We start from the raw sequence: 17637 nt of genomic DNA, 5'->3' as shown, positions 1-17637 counted from the left end.
AGAGAGTTGTCGGCTCGGTCCGTAGAGATGACGATTGGCTCGACTGCTGTCTCTCTGATCTTCTTTGACTCAAGCTAAAACACACAATTAAACACAAAGCAAACCATGATCATGTCCGCGCTTGTATATTGACACTGAGTTTTTCCTCTCTCTCTCTTTTAGCTGCGGCTCCAAAGTTAAAACCGATGAAGAATCCAATAATAGTGGACGAGGGAAGCAAGCTCACAGTTAAGTGTGAGGCCACAGGAAACCCTCTCCCTACCTACAGATGGTTCAAAGATGGCAACGAGCTGAAGAAAAGCAAAAAAGTCAAAATAAGGAGCAGCCAGTGAGTACAAATCACCCATGTCCTGTAAACCTAACACAAGCAGGGCAAGATGAACTGAGATGTAGGTACTCTGAAGGTGAATGATTGCTGTTATTATCAGCAGACCAGATTAATGCAGCTTCTCCGTTTTCATTTAGTATTTGGGGTTATGAAGGCTCATTCCTATGCTAAAATGTAGTTTATCACTGTCAGTTCATCACTTTCTCATGTAAATAAACCAGGATTTAGCTTAGCACAATTGCAAGTTACGAGTTTCCATTCTTCCTACTTTTCTCGCTTGCTCTGTACACCATTACCTGCTCTGTTTCCCTAACCCTTCAGACTTCCCTTTTGGGATGATATTGCACTCAAAAATTAGCTCTTTCGCACTTTAAATATTCATAACACAAAGAGTTAAAACTGACTCTGTGGTTTCAGTTTTGCCGACACCTGTTTTTTTTTATAAAAATTGCTTTGCAGCCTTGAAAAAAATTATCATCAAAGGTGGCTGATGGTGCTGTTTGCAGCTCATTTAATGGTAAAGTGGATACTAGTGATAACGTAATTAAAGCTAGAGTCAGTGATTCTAATCCAAATTAATCAAATTTAGTGAACACTGTACATCCTCATGGTCACTGAAAAAACAAACTGGTATGTGTACACAACTCTGAAACAAATAGAATCATCTACTAGTGTTCACATTCAAGGTCCCAAACAGTACAGAGAGAAAGGGTGACAATAAATCTGGCAAATGCTAACTACCTAAATATGCTAAAGACTTCACCTTGAAGGCACCTGGCTTAAAACAATATCTGAAAACATGCTTTCATTCTCTAACTGTGCCTTTTGGCCACATTGGCTGCTATCTAGCAAAAGTTACATAGGCTTGCGTTTGAAATACCCAAAAAGTCACAGAATAATCATAAAACCTCCCATTAATAAAAACATATCACCGCAGGATAGAGCTATAAAACGATCTGCAGCTAGTTCTTACACCTTGTCCTTTGCTTTCTTATTATTAGCAGTCCCCCCCTAGAGTAACTGTTCATGTGTCCCCACCAGAGCAGAGCTGGTGCCATGCTGCTGCTTGCCCTGTTGTCTGCCTCTCTGTCCCCCATGTTTCCACTTGTTGCGTTTCCATGCTACTTCCTCCCTGCCCTGATTCCCCTGACTCAGCTGTGTGAGTGTTGTCACCCACAGGAAAAACTCCAGAGTCCAGATCGGCAGAGCAAAACTGGAGGATTCTGGGAATTACACATGTGTGGTGGAGAACCCGCTGGGAAAGGACAACTCCACTGGCACTGTTAACGTCCAAAGCAGTGAGTACCGACTCCTAAGCAACAAGTGAAGTGGCACAGATGTACTGGCATTGTTGTTGTTATGATTGTTCTCCTGCCAATTGAGAGATTCAAAGGAGCCATCGCAAACAGGCATGTAACAGCGGTAACACGCATGAAGAACAACTGTCCACACATGTGGTTCTGGCCCGTTAATCGCTGGAACAGTACATCGTACTTGGAGGTGAATGGAATTTAAATGCAGTGTATGGCGTGTTATCTCAGTTTGTCATTCACTGCAGTTTCCTGGCAATATCCCACAAAACTGCACTGCACGCTGCCTTTGACCGTCACTCGCACACAACAAAAGCGGCAGACTACAGATCTAAATCTAAAACATAGTTTGACAGAATATGAAAGTTGTCGAAAGTGTCTTCAGAGTGTGTGTGATAGAATCTAACAGGCCTGTTCAGTAGTGGTGTGTGTGCATTGCAGAATTTTGCAAACTGCTGTAGCAGATGAAAGAGTTTTGATAACAGCTGCTTCCATTTGGTGGGGTGGTGAGTTTGTGTTTTATCCAAGCAGTGCGGGTAGCGAGTTTGTGGCTGCTGTGGGTAGCTTGTTGTCTAAGTGCATGGAGCCAGTATATAAAAAAAAAAAGAAAAAAGTTTAAGCACCTTTACAGAGCAGATACAATTCATGCAGCTCTGCTTCTGCCTCTTTTCAAGAAAAGGACTCGATGTTATCTGCTGCTGGACTGTCAAAGAGCTGTACGGCACGTTGTCTGGCACGCAAGAGTCAGAAACTGCTTGATGTGCTTGAGGAAATGCAACCTCCTGCTGGTACATTCAGTTCACCTGGCTGCTCCGTCTGAAGATTGCTGAATAACGGCTCCAGACTTTGATACTCTACAGACGAGGGACTGTGATGCTGGTGCCAAAAAAAGTCAGTGCAGATAGAGTTTTTTTAATCAAACTTATCGTGCATGACGACATGTTTTTATTCACGCTAGAGCAGGTGAACCATGCCTGAGTTGACTACTACTACTTTACTTGTTTTAAGTTTAAACAATGTGGCAGTCAGGAGGGTTCTTTATAGTGCACTGCTGTGGAGATATCCTCAGTCTCATTGCTGACCTTGACAGCTGGGTAATTTCAGTAGACATCTCACACCGGTTGAGGTGTCGCTGGTGAGGAAAAGGGAGGGACTGGAGTTTAGCCATCACTCAGTGTCCTTGTATTCACATTCAGGCACAATAATCACTCCCCCTTCTCTCTTTACATTTGTCAAGGCCACCTTTTAGAGCTATTGTTTACGGTTAGCAGACTTAAGCTGCACTGCCTTATTGGAGTAGCAGCTCTTTTCAGATAAAGAAAGGACCCATTGTGTTTGGCATCACGGAGATTCTCAGGGGTTCCAACATGCAAGTTTGATTTCCAGCAAACAGTTGCACAGAAAAGAAGTCATCCATCTTGTATTTAAATAGGGGCTACACATTGCCTCTTTTTCTTTTCTGACATCTTTAAAGCTTCGGTTAAGTTTTATTGCCAGATCGTGTGACTCTGCATCTACTGTCTGCTTGTTATGACACTTGGCTTTATTCCAGTGCAATGATACACTTCCTTTTAACTCATGAGCATGTAATATTTAAAGGGTCAGTGATGTAAGATTCCGAGACATGCTGTGCTAACATTTATGCAAAATTAATTTGATGAACGGTAATCACTGAGCAACAATGATGCTTAATGGCAATTAAATAAAATAGGTTAAATTGTGCTCTGTGCCCTACAAAGGTTGGGGGAATCCCTGGTGGTAGCACCTGTTTGCCTCCGTGTTTAATGAAAGCTTATGAACATGTGGCTGGTGGCCCATGAAACTGTATATGATGATCTTAGCAGGCAAAAGTGCTGGTAATGCAAGAATATCCAAGAAAATATAATATTACAAAGCAATGAACAAGGGGGCTGAGGCGCACAGTAGCCACAATGGATAAAACATGACTGAACAATGATACAGTGTTTTCACTTAAACTAAAACATGATATCCCCACATCTGGTGCAAAATATATCTTTGATAAACAGGGTGCCAACTGTTAAAGCACATTTGTCCGTATTTGTGCCCACAGCCTTGAATCTCATGCACTTTTTTGTGTGTGTGCATGGCTTTGTGTAAATGCATCTCTGTGTGCTCTTTGTGTGGTTGTCTGTCAGCACTGTCATTTCCCTAAATCACTCCTGGATATTCCAACAATGGCATCACTGTATGTCCTTTCATATGCGATGATCACTAGATGTCTGTCCTTGTGTGTTTTTGTTTGTGTACGTGTGAATGTGTTTGTTCACAGTTCAATAAGAAAGTCCCATTGTGCTACAACAGCACGCCTAGTTCTGTCATGCTTCAGGGAAGAAGGCAAGACGGGGCGAATCAGGGGCGACATGTCCATAGGCAGAGGGAGGGCTTCATTCAAAATACATACGTCATTAAAAGGAATTGGCAGCAAACAGTGCATGTTGCTGCGCTTATCATGTGCTGGTGAGAGGCTAAAATGAGCAGATGTTGAGAAGAAAGGCACTCTGCATTCGCAGGGAATGTGACAATCATCGGCTTTCTCCATCTATGAAACATATTTCACTTAAAAGTAAAACATCTGTGTGAACCAAATGCCTGATTTTGATGCAGAGGACATGTAATTCGTTCAGACCGAGAGCTGCTTTTCATCCTAAGGTCATAAGAGAAATGGCAATTGTGTTAAAGGGCTGCAGTGGAGTATGCGTGCCTGCTGCAGTATGTTGCCGAAGCAGCATGTAGCCGCAGTATTATCTGTGTATGTGTGCCTTCTAGGGAGGGAGAGTGAGGGGAGGGGTGCAGATGTAGATGGACAGAGAGAGCAAAAGAAGAAGAGAGCGTGAAAAAAGGGGGGGAGAAAAACCACAAAATGAGGGAATGCATGACAGAAAGCAGACAAAGACATTAGAGTGGAGAGCGAGAAGGAGATAAAGCAAGAGGGAAGAGAGGCAGAGAGAGGAAAGTATGAAGAGGAGGAAGACATGAGCCCGCTGTGTTGCAGAGGAGAGTTTCACACCCATTTTACAATGCAGTTAGGGCTTGCTAGCTTTGTCCAAGGCACCTTCACACTGTATCTGATGTCTACATTCACATTCTAGAGCATTGCTTTTCTCTGCCTGTGTTGTAACACTGACAGTATCTGCCATGCAAGCATGCTAACGCTGCTTGAACCTGCTTTATCGAGGTGAAATCTTTGAGGGAAAACACAACGATTAGAAATCAGCTTTCACGCCGACTTGCACAGACACAAAGTGAAATCCTGAGATCGCAGATAATAAATTGAAATCTGTAGCAACTTGGCAGAGAAGCATCATTCTAACCCTCACACTTGGTTCCAGTGTAGCACATGGCTGTGCCTGCCTGCTGTCTGTTCTGGTTAACACAGACTTTGGGAAACCGGCACTCAGCTCCACCACATGGTGAACAAGGGCCACCACACCCGGCTCAGCAGCTCACAGCGACTCCTGCACTGTGCCAGTCACTGACCAGGCTCATTGGTGTGGGGTGAAGGTAGCAGTTAAATGATATATATGTTAGATTGTGTAGTTATTTCATTATTTTTCTTTTATTGCTATGGGTTAGATGGAGAGTGGAGTTCTACAGAGCTGTGATTTTTTTTCAGAGTAAATGCAAAAAAAAAATGAAAATTTTTTTGTGTGCAAGTCAGAATGGGCACTTTGAGTTGATATGCACAGCATCAATTAATTACACAAGGAGTGAGAGACAAATCTCTTATGTAACCTTTATGTGTGATTGAATAAGAGTTGTCTAACCAATCCTTAAATGAAAAAAAAAAAAATTAAGAATCACTGCAACTTGCCATTAAAAGACAGGCATACAAGGTCTTCTTATTGATAATAAACAGAACAACTGGACATAACTCAGTCCAACATATGTCAATATTTGTGCAGCAAGACATATTTGTGCAAGTCCAAGTTGAGACGTGGAGCAACTTCCTTGAGCCACTGTGTTCAGGGCCGAACCTTTGCTCAAGTTGAGCCCCTTTATGTATTCTAAAGCATGCAGTACATCATGGCTTCATGCCAGCCATGCAGTTTGCCAGTAATATTGATTGACTGGACTTGTGTGGGGATTTTACTTGTGTCCTTTTTTTTTGCTGGACCAATCGAAGGGAAACGCACACTGATTAAGTGCCAGTTACTGTCTAATTGTTCAGCACAGATGGTTGGAAGTTCTGCTGAGTTGAATGTTTAAGTTGTTGTCAGTGTTTCGGTCTTAAGACCCTTTTAATGCGCTCCTTCTTTTTGGCTGCTTTGGTTCCATGTTCACTGCTCTCGAGTTTTGAAACATGAGCTCAATCAATGGAGCAATTTTTTACGGTCTTTGGAGTTTTTCTCTAGTCCATAAGACTTTACTTCATCTTTTATTGTTTGTGTTTTGAAAACTTGGGCATTGTGACAAAACTCATATCAGGGTACGCCATGTGTGTGACTGTGTGCTTCCTGATGGTTTGAAATATCATATGTCCTGTAAGCAGTCTGTAGCAATTGCTGCCTTTTTTCAGAGTGATGTTTTAAGTCTTTTGCCCAACCCCCAGTGCAGAGGGCCAGGGACCATTTGTTGTCCATGTGGTCTGACCTCTACCCTGTAATCAGTCTGGCATGGTGAGACCTGCTGGCCTTCTGCAGAACGGTGTAGTATATCATCGACTGTTTTCTATAAGGCCAGCGTGAAGGAGCAACACTAGTCAAAGTTTGCTTGGCTCCACGTGGCTTCAGATTAAGGCCTCCCATTATCCTACAGGCTGCTGTGTTGTGATAAGCGCTTGTGAGGCAGCCATGTGTCTGCAGGCTGCAGGTCACATCCTTGGGGGGTGCTGTGCACAGCTCCGCTGAGAGAGTGTGTGAGCGTCCAGGAATGTGTTGATGGAAATCGCAGCTGAACATATGATTGCTCCAACCTCAGCAGTCATGCTGAGGCCCACCAGCAACAATTTCGCGCATGCACGCACGCTGCCCCTCTCTTTTCCCAACCACACACACACTCATACACGTGCACTAATGTGCACAAACCTTGACATGTTTTCTCTCTCTCTATCCTGAAGTCAAACATAGTATTTCTGTCAAAAAAGTATGCTTAACTAACTCAAGGTGCCCTAATAACTGGTAACTGAGTGGATGAAGCAACATTTTACATCTAGGTATTTTCAATTTGTTGCAACTTTACAAGGTGTGTCGTCCCTATCGCTGCTGACACACACACCGTGGCTACTAGTAATGTGTTTCATTACATCCCATACATGCTGCTTCTGATTTTAAGTCACTGCAGGAGGGTGAATGTAATTTTGTGCCATATACAATGTAAACCAGCTACAGAAAGTCTATTAAATTTACTGCACAAAATTATTTGTTGATGCATTACTTTAAAAAATAAAATCATGAATTTGATTGGTTGTGATTTGACCTAACTTGTGCCAAAAAAAGAATTAGGACCAACTGCAGAAAAAGCAGAAACTGCTAAACAACATTTTTCACTTTTACAGTTGTTCATCGCCAAAAAAACATCTTTAAACAAAGAGTTCAGCATTTTTTATTTCTATGAAAAGTCCTATTTATCATATTAAAGCTCCTTCCTTGTTTGCTGAGCTTAGGTGAGGTCACACAAGTAAAAATAGCAAAACATAAATCAAAGTGTATAAAACAATGTTTGATTCATCTGTTAATTTATGATTCAGCAACAATTTTCTTAGAACAGAAAGCCATTATTTTCCAGTTTTTGATTACTCATAAGTATTACAGAGACATGATTACACAGATAAATAAACACTGGACCAAAAAAACCCACTGCTTTCTCAATTTTCTTCCAGTAAGTCTCATATCTGTCCTACGTAAATGAGACATTACGACAAGTACTACTTCGCACGTAGATAAACAACTTCCTTCGCTCCTTCTATGTCTCTCTTTAGTCCACATAGTAAAAACAAAACTTACTCACTCCTACTACGCAAGCGACAAGATAAACTCATCTCTAGTGACGCTAAAGGATGTTAGTTGTGGCCTTGGCTGAATGATTAGAATCTGTAAGATGATCAATTCTATTGATTGCTGTGGGTAAGCAGCAACAGCAGCGATGACTGTAAGGAGGGGGCCTGCACATCAGCCAAATGTTCTGTATTTACTGGCTATTGGAAAGCAGCTTGTCAGGTTCTATGGATCAAGCCTCTGTGCTATTAGTTATGCCTGTCTTCAAAATTATGTTGAATTCAGGGGTCTGGACAGGCATTCGTCCAAGGTGGCCATCTGATTGTGCCAGAAATCTCAGGTCTTTTCGGGTGGTTAGTTTGACCACAAAATCATATCCAAGTCCAGCATCTGTAGAGCAAATGCACTGTTGTAATCTAAAATACACTGTTCCAACAAACAAATGGCTATAAAGAAGGTCACTGAGGTTTTTAAATGCTGCTGAATGTGTGACTTTTCAAATTAACAAAAAATGCAAAATCCTTTTCTTGGCCTTCGGAAGCAAAACAGCAAACTTTGCAAACCTGCAGTTACCTTCAAAGTTGTTAGCTTGGCACATTATTCATAACAGCCTGGAGGCAAATTTATGGCAGATGTTATCCTAGACATGTGAAAAAAAATATCAGGATCTATATTGACTCGCTTGCAAGAGTCAAAGAAACCTGTTTTATCACTTGAAATGGCACGGCTTGTTCCTCTGTCTGACGTTGCGTCTTACCTCATGACAGCTTGAGCGTGTCACGAGTTTAGGCCTTGTTTTCTTGAGGCAGTCACTAAATCGTCAATTCACCCACGCTGCACTTTGTTTTTGTTTATTGTTTGGGCATTTCTTCATTAGTGGGCAGCATCCGGTACAGTGGGAAGGATCCTCAGTAAACGGAAGAGTTTATGTCATGAGCGGATGAACGCCCACGGCAACCGTAAGCACACATCATGGGCTGGTGCAGCCTCACTGAGCCATGAGGACACTGCATGTGATGCTATACAGTAAATGGGCTCAGAGTAGACTTACAGCAGTGCAGGACTTGAACCCTTTGAGCATCATCCAAAGGAATTATATATCAAAGGGAAATGATGAATATCAAGAAACCTGATAGGGCAGTTGAATAGGAATTTCTCAGAGATTCTAGCACTAGATAACACCAGTCTGCTATATGCTTGTAGTACATGTAAAAAAGAGCATGTAAAAATGCTCTTTTGGCACCCAAATGTCCACATTTTCATGAGTGTTTAAGCCCGGGTATGTGTGTGTTGATGATATATGTGATAATTCCATTTAATACTTTATACATTATGCATACCTGAGCAAAATCTGTGCTACAGTGACTCAAATCATGTCAGTTTTCAGCTGTGCTTATCATTTTTCTTTCGCTTTTAACAACCCCAAGTTGATCTGACAGAAGAAAAGTAATTTTTGACTCATAAAACATAAATCAGCTCTCTAATATGCCAGTAATTCATTGCTTTTTGACACGACTGTGAATGGCATGAGTTATTGGCTTTTCCGTGTGTGTGCTACTGTGTTAGAGAAGAGGCAGCTGTTGAATCATATCATTGTCAGAATCCAAAAAAGAAAAAAAAAATAGTAAAATATATTCAATGAAACAACTTATAAAAGTTTCTTCATGGATCTTTAGATTTTTGCTTGCTCGCTTAATTCACTTTAATCCCGCCGATCCTGTGCGATAAGTGGGCGTCCTCAATCGAAATCTCTGCAAAAACAGCTAAGTTATTAAAAATCAAAACACATCTCACTTCGTAGGATATCCAGTAATCTCGGGGACAGTTAAGCCGTCAGTGTGAATGAGTGAGGATATTGCTATGTGTGAGGAAGGAAGCAGCTGTTACACTTGAAAAGCTGAGTGATGTGAGCAGGAGGTGACACGAGGTTCTGCTGTGTGCAGGGCTTTGTTAACTCTTCCAGGACCCCGGCACAGAACGTATCGGAGACTTAATTTAATAGCATAATAAAAGAATCCCTTTCAGCCCCCCTCAGCTGTCCTGGTGGTCTTTTTTCCCCGATGGTGACCCCAACTGTGGGTGACTGTGCCGGCTGGTTCTGTTTCAACTTGCCAAAGTCCTAACAAGCACTGCGCTGTTTGTTAATACTTTCAAAGAGGCAAATTTATTGCCCGAAAATTATTCATTGCATCATAAAGCCTTGCTTGCACTGAGTCAGGAATAATTTGCAGTTGTCCAGTGAACAGAGCCAGAATGCTGAAAAAAGGGGTCTCCTGTGAGTAAGCTATTGTTCACTCACATCAAACAAAGTCTTTGCTCCTCCTCTTACCTCACATTTTTCAGAATGGGACATGTCTAATTCCGGGTGTCTTCACACTTTTTAAAAGTTTTTCTTTAAGAAAGAGGATAACATATACTTACCATTCCATTGCTTAAAGCTCAGGAGCGCAGTACTATAGTTTGGTTGCCACAGCTGTCTCTCATCCTAAACCTCCCATTACTCCATCATGCTGCTTCCTTTTGTTGGTGATCACATCGTGTCTGTTGGGGTGTGTGAGCTCTTGTATGAGTAAAGGGTTACAGAGTTACTGTCAGCATGGGTCGGAGCCATTTCCTCGTAAGTGTGTAGGTGTGAAACGAGGACGATGCGGGCCTCACTTTGATACACTCACAGTGAACTCATCCTTTAGTATACAGATGGACGACAGCCGAGCCAAACACCCTTTGCTCCGTTGCCCGTTTTCAGGACATATACAGCACCGTGTGGGTGGTGTGTGTGTTTATGTGTGAAGGAGGGCTGCAGCACACACATACAAGCTGCTTTCTGGCTTTCGGGGAACAGCAGAGGGAAAAACCTTTAGTCCCAGCAGCTGGCCACTACTGTAGCTGTGAGCACCAGACCCAAATATGGAGTGTGGTATATGTCTTCTGTATCTGGTACAAGGTTGCGTAGTCTGCTCTTCCTCCAAAGTGAGGGCCAGCTGCTGAAGATGAAGGGCAAGGAGCACATGTGGATAACTCACAGTTTGTCCTTTTAAAGTGATGAAATTATTTACATTATTATTCTGTAATGTATTGCTTAGATTTCTGTCTTTGTAATTGATGATATGTAACTTTCCATAGATGGCCTGTTTTTTTTTTCCCTGGCGGCACTCTTGGGTCTCTAAAACTTTTTTGAACCAGCTGCTCTTGCTGTTTAGGTTGTCCTAGCTTTTATATTCCCTCAGCAATGTGTGTTTAATTTAAGTGTCTTAACCTGACTGATAACAGTTTTTAAAGTCTTTCATGCTACTACATAAAATCTTAACAGTTTTTTCTGCATCTAGCTTCTTCAAAATACATTGTTTTGCTTTCATGTCAGATTGCATGCTCGTTTTCAGTACTAGCCAAATTCAAGCATCGTATTTTATATTTGACTGACCTGCAAAAGTGTAAAACATCTTCATTTCATTGGCAGATGCTAAAGAAATTTGCACTGATCGTGCCACTTGGCCTTCAGGTTCAAATGCGCTACTTTCAAGTTGCAAATCTCTGACCTTTGCACAGCCGTTAGAGAGCTGCTGTCTGTCAGGTGAATCTGGACCAGAGATGTCGCCTGGTTGAGTGGCTCTAAAGTGAATGAACATCTGTCCTGCAAGCCTGTTGAGGAGTTTCCTTTCTCACCACAATGATCTGACACTTGTGAACATACATCCCCGCTTGAGTGAATTGACAGTGACATTGAAAGGCATCCTCCTGCTCACCTTCTGCTGCTCATCTGTGACTATAGCAGCCATACCTACCAGCTGGGAAAGATTCAAACTCAAGGATGCATTAAACAACAGTTTCTCAAGTCGGAGTGGGAAAATGAAAGCAACAGGCATCCTCACATTGGCAATGCGGACGCAGCGCCGAGTCTGAGCTGCTTCTGAGAAGACGGAGAACAGCCCCGCCTGGAAACGCGCCACAGAAAACACCATGTGTCGCTTTGTTGCCAACTGCACACATACTGGTGCCCGCCAGTGGCCATACCAGCACCCGCTTCTACACCCGCGCCGCACCGTGCCCTTCCTGTGCGTGCTTCGCTTCCTCGCAGTGCATGAGCAGCTGTTGTGCAATCACATACTAGGTTGCTGTTTGATTTCACTTCAGTGCTGAGACGATCGAGTCAGGCAAGACCAGGCATATCAGCTATGTGACTGAAAAATGGTAATAGGAGACAAGAATATAAAAGAAGACACACTGGTTGTGGCAGTGGCAGTCTTGCTGGAGAGTGGGTGGTAGATTAATGCTCCTGGCAGTCTCCATTTTGTTCATTTCTAAACATTCCTGTTTCATACTGAAGGTGTTTGAATTGTGGATAATTTTCTATTGAGAAAAAATAAAAGCTTTAAGTGCACTCTCATTCATAGCGGTTTCTTTCGTTCATTATACCCACAGTAAATAGTAATTTAATTCCTCTTTGGGTATTTGACATGAAATCTCTCTTGCTCATTTTAAACCCAGTACAAAACACTCGCAGGCACAGATGCTGGATATCGCCATCGATTGGGTGTGGCTATACTGTATGTGTGGAAGTAGCATGCTTAGTTTTTGTTGGCTTTGGCAAGCTGAAATATTTTCCAACTTATGCTCCTGTCAACAAACTTTCTTTTCTCTGCCCTCCTCTTCCCTGCATTACTTCTGTATCCATCTCTTTTTCTTTTTTAAGTCTTTCTTCTCATTTGTTTCAGTTTTTTCTTTCATTCTTTCTTTCATCGCTGCCACATTTGTCTGGACTTGAGCTCCTGTCAAAATATGGCTCTAAATCAGAAAATGAAAAGATGCATCATGTGCCATTTATTATTTAATTAACAAAAAAGTATAAATCTTCCATAAATATAAAAGCTGAAGCGCGCATGTAACAGATCATTCTTGCAGCATTTGTCTTGCTTTGTTACTGATGCAATTAGTCTCCGGCACAACTTTCTATAGAACCGTAATACCACTATTCAGTACGTCTTATTGTATAAATGGCTAAACCCCACAAATAAGGTGTTTTTTTCCTTTTTCTGTCATGCATGCATTATCTTAAACCTCACTGCACAGCCTCTTTCACCACATCAGACCCAGCTGTCATCGACTTTATACTGAACCAAAACCGCACTTCCCAATTTGGTCTTTTGTGCTTCTTCTTATCTGTTTGTCTTATTTCTTCATTCCATCAAGAATAGACAGAGTCTTTGCAGAACGGCATAAAGGGACATAATGCCGCGCACACAAAGTGTAGCAAGAATGCTTGCAATATGAACTGGCCTTTAGTATTGTGATAAAAGATCTCGGTCCCAGCTGTAACAGGAGACATGTCAGACATTCCCTGCCAAGAGTCGAGGAGGTGAGGAGAGGGGAGGAAGGGAGGGGGAGCACTCAGAGCTTTTTTTTTTCTTCTTGTTCATAAAACTGACTTGTGGAAAAGCATGTCTGGGTGGCAGAGCTATTACAGATACCACCCTCTTTATGTGTCTGTTGAAAGGACTGTACTTAAGATATTTATCACTTTCCTTTCTGATTTTTACGGCCTGACTTGAATGTTCCTCCTTCTTTGAGTTGCTACGAAGATTTACATGATCTGATAGAACAAAACATCACCCCTGTGTGGTATGATGCCACGTATCGACCCAGCTCTTTGCTTTAATTTACTTACATTGGTTGCACCATTTGTCGCTGGATGAGAGTTTTAGTTTTGAGCCGTCATGTCCTTTGACTCCATCTACCTTTGCTTCAACTGCAGGAATGCTGTCAGAGATGAATGTCTGAATGAATGTCTGAACACTGTTCTCACTCAGTGACACGCATCCAAATAGGCTACATAATTTATACTTTTTATCCTGATAATGCTGCTTTTAAGAGTGAAAACAAAAAAGCCATAACACATTCCAGATGGATCTGGTCCACCAGTGGTTGGATAACTGCCTTGGCGTTCTCCCTGCACAGCATCAGATTCTGTCTTGTGTGTTTTGAGATGCCTTTCTGTTCAATTGCAGTGCAGAAGTGAAAAAGATTAAGCTGAGCTGAAGTAAATTATCAACATTTGTCATAAATTAGGGGGACATAACTCTGCACCATAGACAGGCCAATTGAAAATGTATTTCATTACACAACTCGGTGTTTGGGGCTGGGTTGTGAGGTGCAGCGCAGGGCTTGGATTCAGCATGAGCACTGTTCTGTTTGCTGCATATGCACAGGGTGCCTCAAAAGGAAAAAAAAAACTGTGCAAAAGGGACCTCTCTTTTCATTTTTACGATTTTCCTAGAATCCTTTGGAGAGCGTGGAAAGACAGGCATGTTTATGAAGGTTTCCAGATGGTCCTGCTTGCACCCCCAGCTTTTCTTTTCAGTTCTTGGGCCATGAAGGATTAATCAAAGTCAGTGGCAAGGGCTGATGGCTAAACACTGTGGCTCTCACTAACCCAGAGGAAACCTCTCTTCAGCTTCCTTCAACTCAGATTCAGCCCCTGGGCTACAGGGCCGAGGAAAGTCGAAACCCAAGGTTAAAACACCAAGCAAACTTAACAAAACCTTGGCTACATAAGTGCAGATAAACAAACTCTGCCCCCCATCTCAGCTGATCTTCTCTTTGGGTTAAAAGGATTTGTCTCCAGTTTCCAGCAGGGAGTCAATGTAAGCGCATACACCTGAACTCTGGTTCCAGTTGTGAGATAGAGAATTGTACATCGTGACTAAAGACAGACAGCACCATATGGCAAGACAGACAAAAAAAGTTGACCAGAACAAATTGATGGAAGTTGAGTCATTTAGACTTAGGTATTTATGGATTCGCTGTGACATGTAAAGATTTTAATTAATGAGACCTTTTTCTTGAGTCATTATGACTCAAAGCTGTTCCTAGTGATTCAATGCATTGTCACCATAATGCAGGATAAGTACAAAGGATTTCAGGTTGCTATGATCAGACTAAGGTCTTTCTTTCAGCAACCATTTATAGCCTCACCATTACCGTCTTTTCTCTTGGGAATAGCGGCAGATGAAAGGGCTGTCTCTGGAAAAGAGGATGACAACCAAATAAAAAAACTACAAAAAGAGGAGTTAGGACAAAACTGTTAATTTCCAAATTAGACAAAGCTATTTTGTTAATAATGCTGCCCTGCTGTTGTCCTTCCTTTAATTATCACTTCAGACACGTTGTAGAGAAAACAGTCCTTCAGCTGACAGATCTAATACAAGCAGGTGGAACCGAGGCGATCTCAGTGACCAAATACGTGTCTTCAATTAGATTGTTTGAATAACACTGTCATTTTCAGGAAGTTTATCACAAGCCCCAAAACCAACTTAACTTCCTGAAACAAAATCTCTTTATTGGACACATGTGAGAACAGCGCCACAGTAACCCAGTGGAACAGCTGCTCCACATGGCAGCAATGAACACGTACAGCATTCACGACACATGCTAATATACCAACTGTCAACAAAAATTGCTGTGGTCTGTTCACAGCAGCCCCGCTGGGAGGTTAGAGGTGGGTTCACCTCAGATCTAACTTTTTCATTCAGTACCGATAAAATACCCGCAGTAATTTCCGTCGCTTGCTGTATATTTTTACACAATCTTGTGAGGAGAATTTAGTTCACAAAGACATAATCCTCTTCAGATGACTGATGCCAAATTATTAGCCAAATGCAGACTGTAACAGACATATAGGTCTCCTCAACATAAATTGAGCGTTAAACTGAATTATCTTAGTTGGCAGTCAAACTTGTCCAATATATTGAAAATTAAAGGGTAGCTATTTTACGTTCACAAAAAAAAAACTTAAAAGAAATATTGTATACAGAAAATTGAAACAATATCTGCTGCTATTAAATTGATGCAGCACAACTGCAAGAATGCCATTCATGGGAGTGCAAGCAGTTGTCTTGTATTTATTTGCAAACCAAATGTGTGCTACCTTCTAAACCTCGTACTGCAGTAGCACACATATTTATATATATATCTTTTTTTGAATCTACGTCATAACTGAGATGCTCCTCTGTGGTTTAAATGTGTATCTTTAACCACGTCAGTAAATTTTTCGGCCTTGTCATACGTTTTAATCTCAAGTAAACATGTAGTGCCTCCTGAGTAAACACTTTATTGGCTGAACCAGATCACCTCGAAAAGAAAATACTGTTCTTGTTTCGTCATTGCAACAGGCTCTTCGTGTACCTGTCCTTGTATGGTTTCCCAGTAAGTGATGTGACTGCTACCTGCGATGTGCAACATTTGTGTGGTTGGTTTTGTCATTCTTCTGATGTTCCAGTTTGTCATGTTAAAGTAAACTCAAACAAAGCCATCGGTTTGACTCCAGCCTTTTTTGCGTCAAAAAAATCAAGGGGGGAAAACGGCAGGAGATAACATTTGTGTTTCAACATACAAGCATTCACCAGTGCTTAAGACATGCAGACATCACTGAACGCTTTTCCAGTTTACCACTCAATAACTTTGCTTCTGAATGAGGATTTTGCAATAGCAGGTAGCGCATTGGAAAAAAGTTACTTCCTTGAGGAACATTTACATTTGATATGCCCAGCCACTGGAGGACCCTCCGCACAACTCAAAGGTTTTATTAGTTTGACGTGATTTCTTGACCACATGGAAATAAAATCCTCATAAACGACACAACGCAGTTCTGTAAGCTAAAACTCACATTTATATATGCTTCTTTTTTACGTTTTGTTTTTTTGTGCGCATTTTACGATGAAACTTAGTTCCTCACTGGAATATTGAACAAGGTTTGGGAAATATTTTGGATTTGATTACAAGTGAATAAAATCAAGTAATCTAAAAACACACTCATGTTGCATTTTGTTGTTGCGACATGCTGTTGTTGCTTTCAGTATTTATCATGAGGATGTGGGCATTCAACCTGACACTAGCGCTGGCTGCACATGTAAAGCTCGATGAGCAGCAGCAACAGACTCTTGCGCAGAAAGTCAATGGCATCTCAGGGTCCTGCCCTGCTTTTTTACTGCTGGTCAGCAGGTTTTTACATACTTTTTGTCTAGTTTTACAAGATTGTTATAAAACCTGAAGTGGGTGCATATGTATGATTTATGGATGCTCCGTGCATCAGTTCAGTTGCAGTTTGCTGGCGTGTGCCTCCAGCAGTTTAAATCAAAGTTTAACTTGACATATTTTGAAACATTGAACTTCTTCATGGTGATTGTTCCGAGTGCCGTTTAAGTCAAAATGTGCAGAAGCTTTTTTTTCCTACATGAGCCAGACTCCAGCCACAACAATAATGAATATGATCAGTATTTGATTTAGGGAACTGTCTTTACTGTACAGATTTATTGTCTCCATGCTGTCAAGTCTGGTAATTTAATTACATGCTTCTGTTTATAATTAAGCATTTCTAATCCTTCTGTTCAAGTTGAGCTGAAACTGGAACTTTCCTTCAGTTGCTGTGTTAAAACAGTGTGTCTGATATGGAGGAGTAACTGGAGGACACAAGGGAAAGAAGGGAGGACGGCAGAGAAAAGGAGGAGAAAACTGGGACACTGACTGTGCAGTGTCATAGATTGGATGTCAGTTGGTGACTGCAGGCCAATAAATGTTCCCAAATGGATTGTTTTTGTTAGTATTGGGATACACGCCATCTCTGAAGCAACCGAAAGCAGCAGCACTTGCTTTAATGCTTGTAAGTGGTTAGAAACAAAAACAAAAACTTTATTACTGAAGCTTGTGTTTTAAAAAGCTTGGGGTTCGTCAATGCTCCTGTAACATGATTTGGATCTTTAATGACCTGTCATCACTTATCGAAGTTAGAAGAAAAGCATTACCTTTATCAGCTGTGGTATTTAGCAGATGTAGCTATCAAGAGTAAATACAGGTTGAAGCTTTTCTACAAGACCCTTCAATCATTATGTATTTCTTTGAAAGGCTACAGAATCTTTTCAGAGATACCAGTTGAGAAGATTCACAAATTAATGTGTCCAGATATTTTTTTTTAAAGAAGTGTACGGTCAGAGTGTGAAACTTGCTTTAGAGTCTGTTGAATTCACCAGAGAAGGTTTTTATTTTTTACTGTATT

General features: G+C 41.4%; 1 protein-coding gene across 2 annotated transcripts in view; it reads left to right on the top strand.

Moving 5' to 3' along the window:
* nrg2a (neuregulin 2a) overlaps positions 1 to 17637 on the top strand; it is a 71244-nt gene that overhangs the window by 31329 nt on the left and 22278 nt on the right. For both annotated transcript variants that reach the window (XR_007937049.1, XM_022190511.2), the window contains exons 2-3: positions 163 to 328; positions 1508 to 1626. Coding sequence is in view for 1 of the 2 variants with exons in the window: in XM_022190511.2 (XP_022046203.1) it covers positions 163 to 328; positions 1508 to 1626 (285 nt within the window). In the remaining variant the exon portion in view is untranslated. The remainder of the gene's footprint in view (positions 1 to 162; positions 329 to 1507; positions 1627 to 17637) is intronic.

This window comes from Acanthochromis polyacanthus, chromosome 17 (genome assembly GCF_021347895.1).
Source record: "Acanthochromis polyacanthus isolate Apoly-LR-REF ecotype Palm Island chromosome 17, KAUST_Apoly_ChrSc, whole genome shotgun sequence".
Taxonomy (NCBI): domain Eukaryota; kingdom Metazoa; phylum Chordata; class Actinopteri; family Pomacentridae; genus Acanthochromis; species Acanthochromis polyacanthus.
Note: the sequence above shows the minus strand (reverse complement) of the source record. Positions and strands in the feature narration are given on the sequence as shown.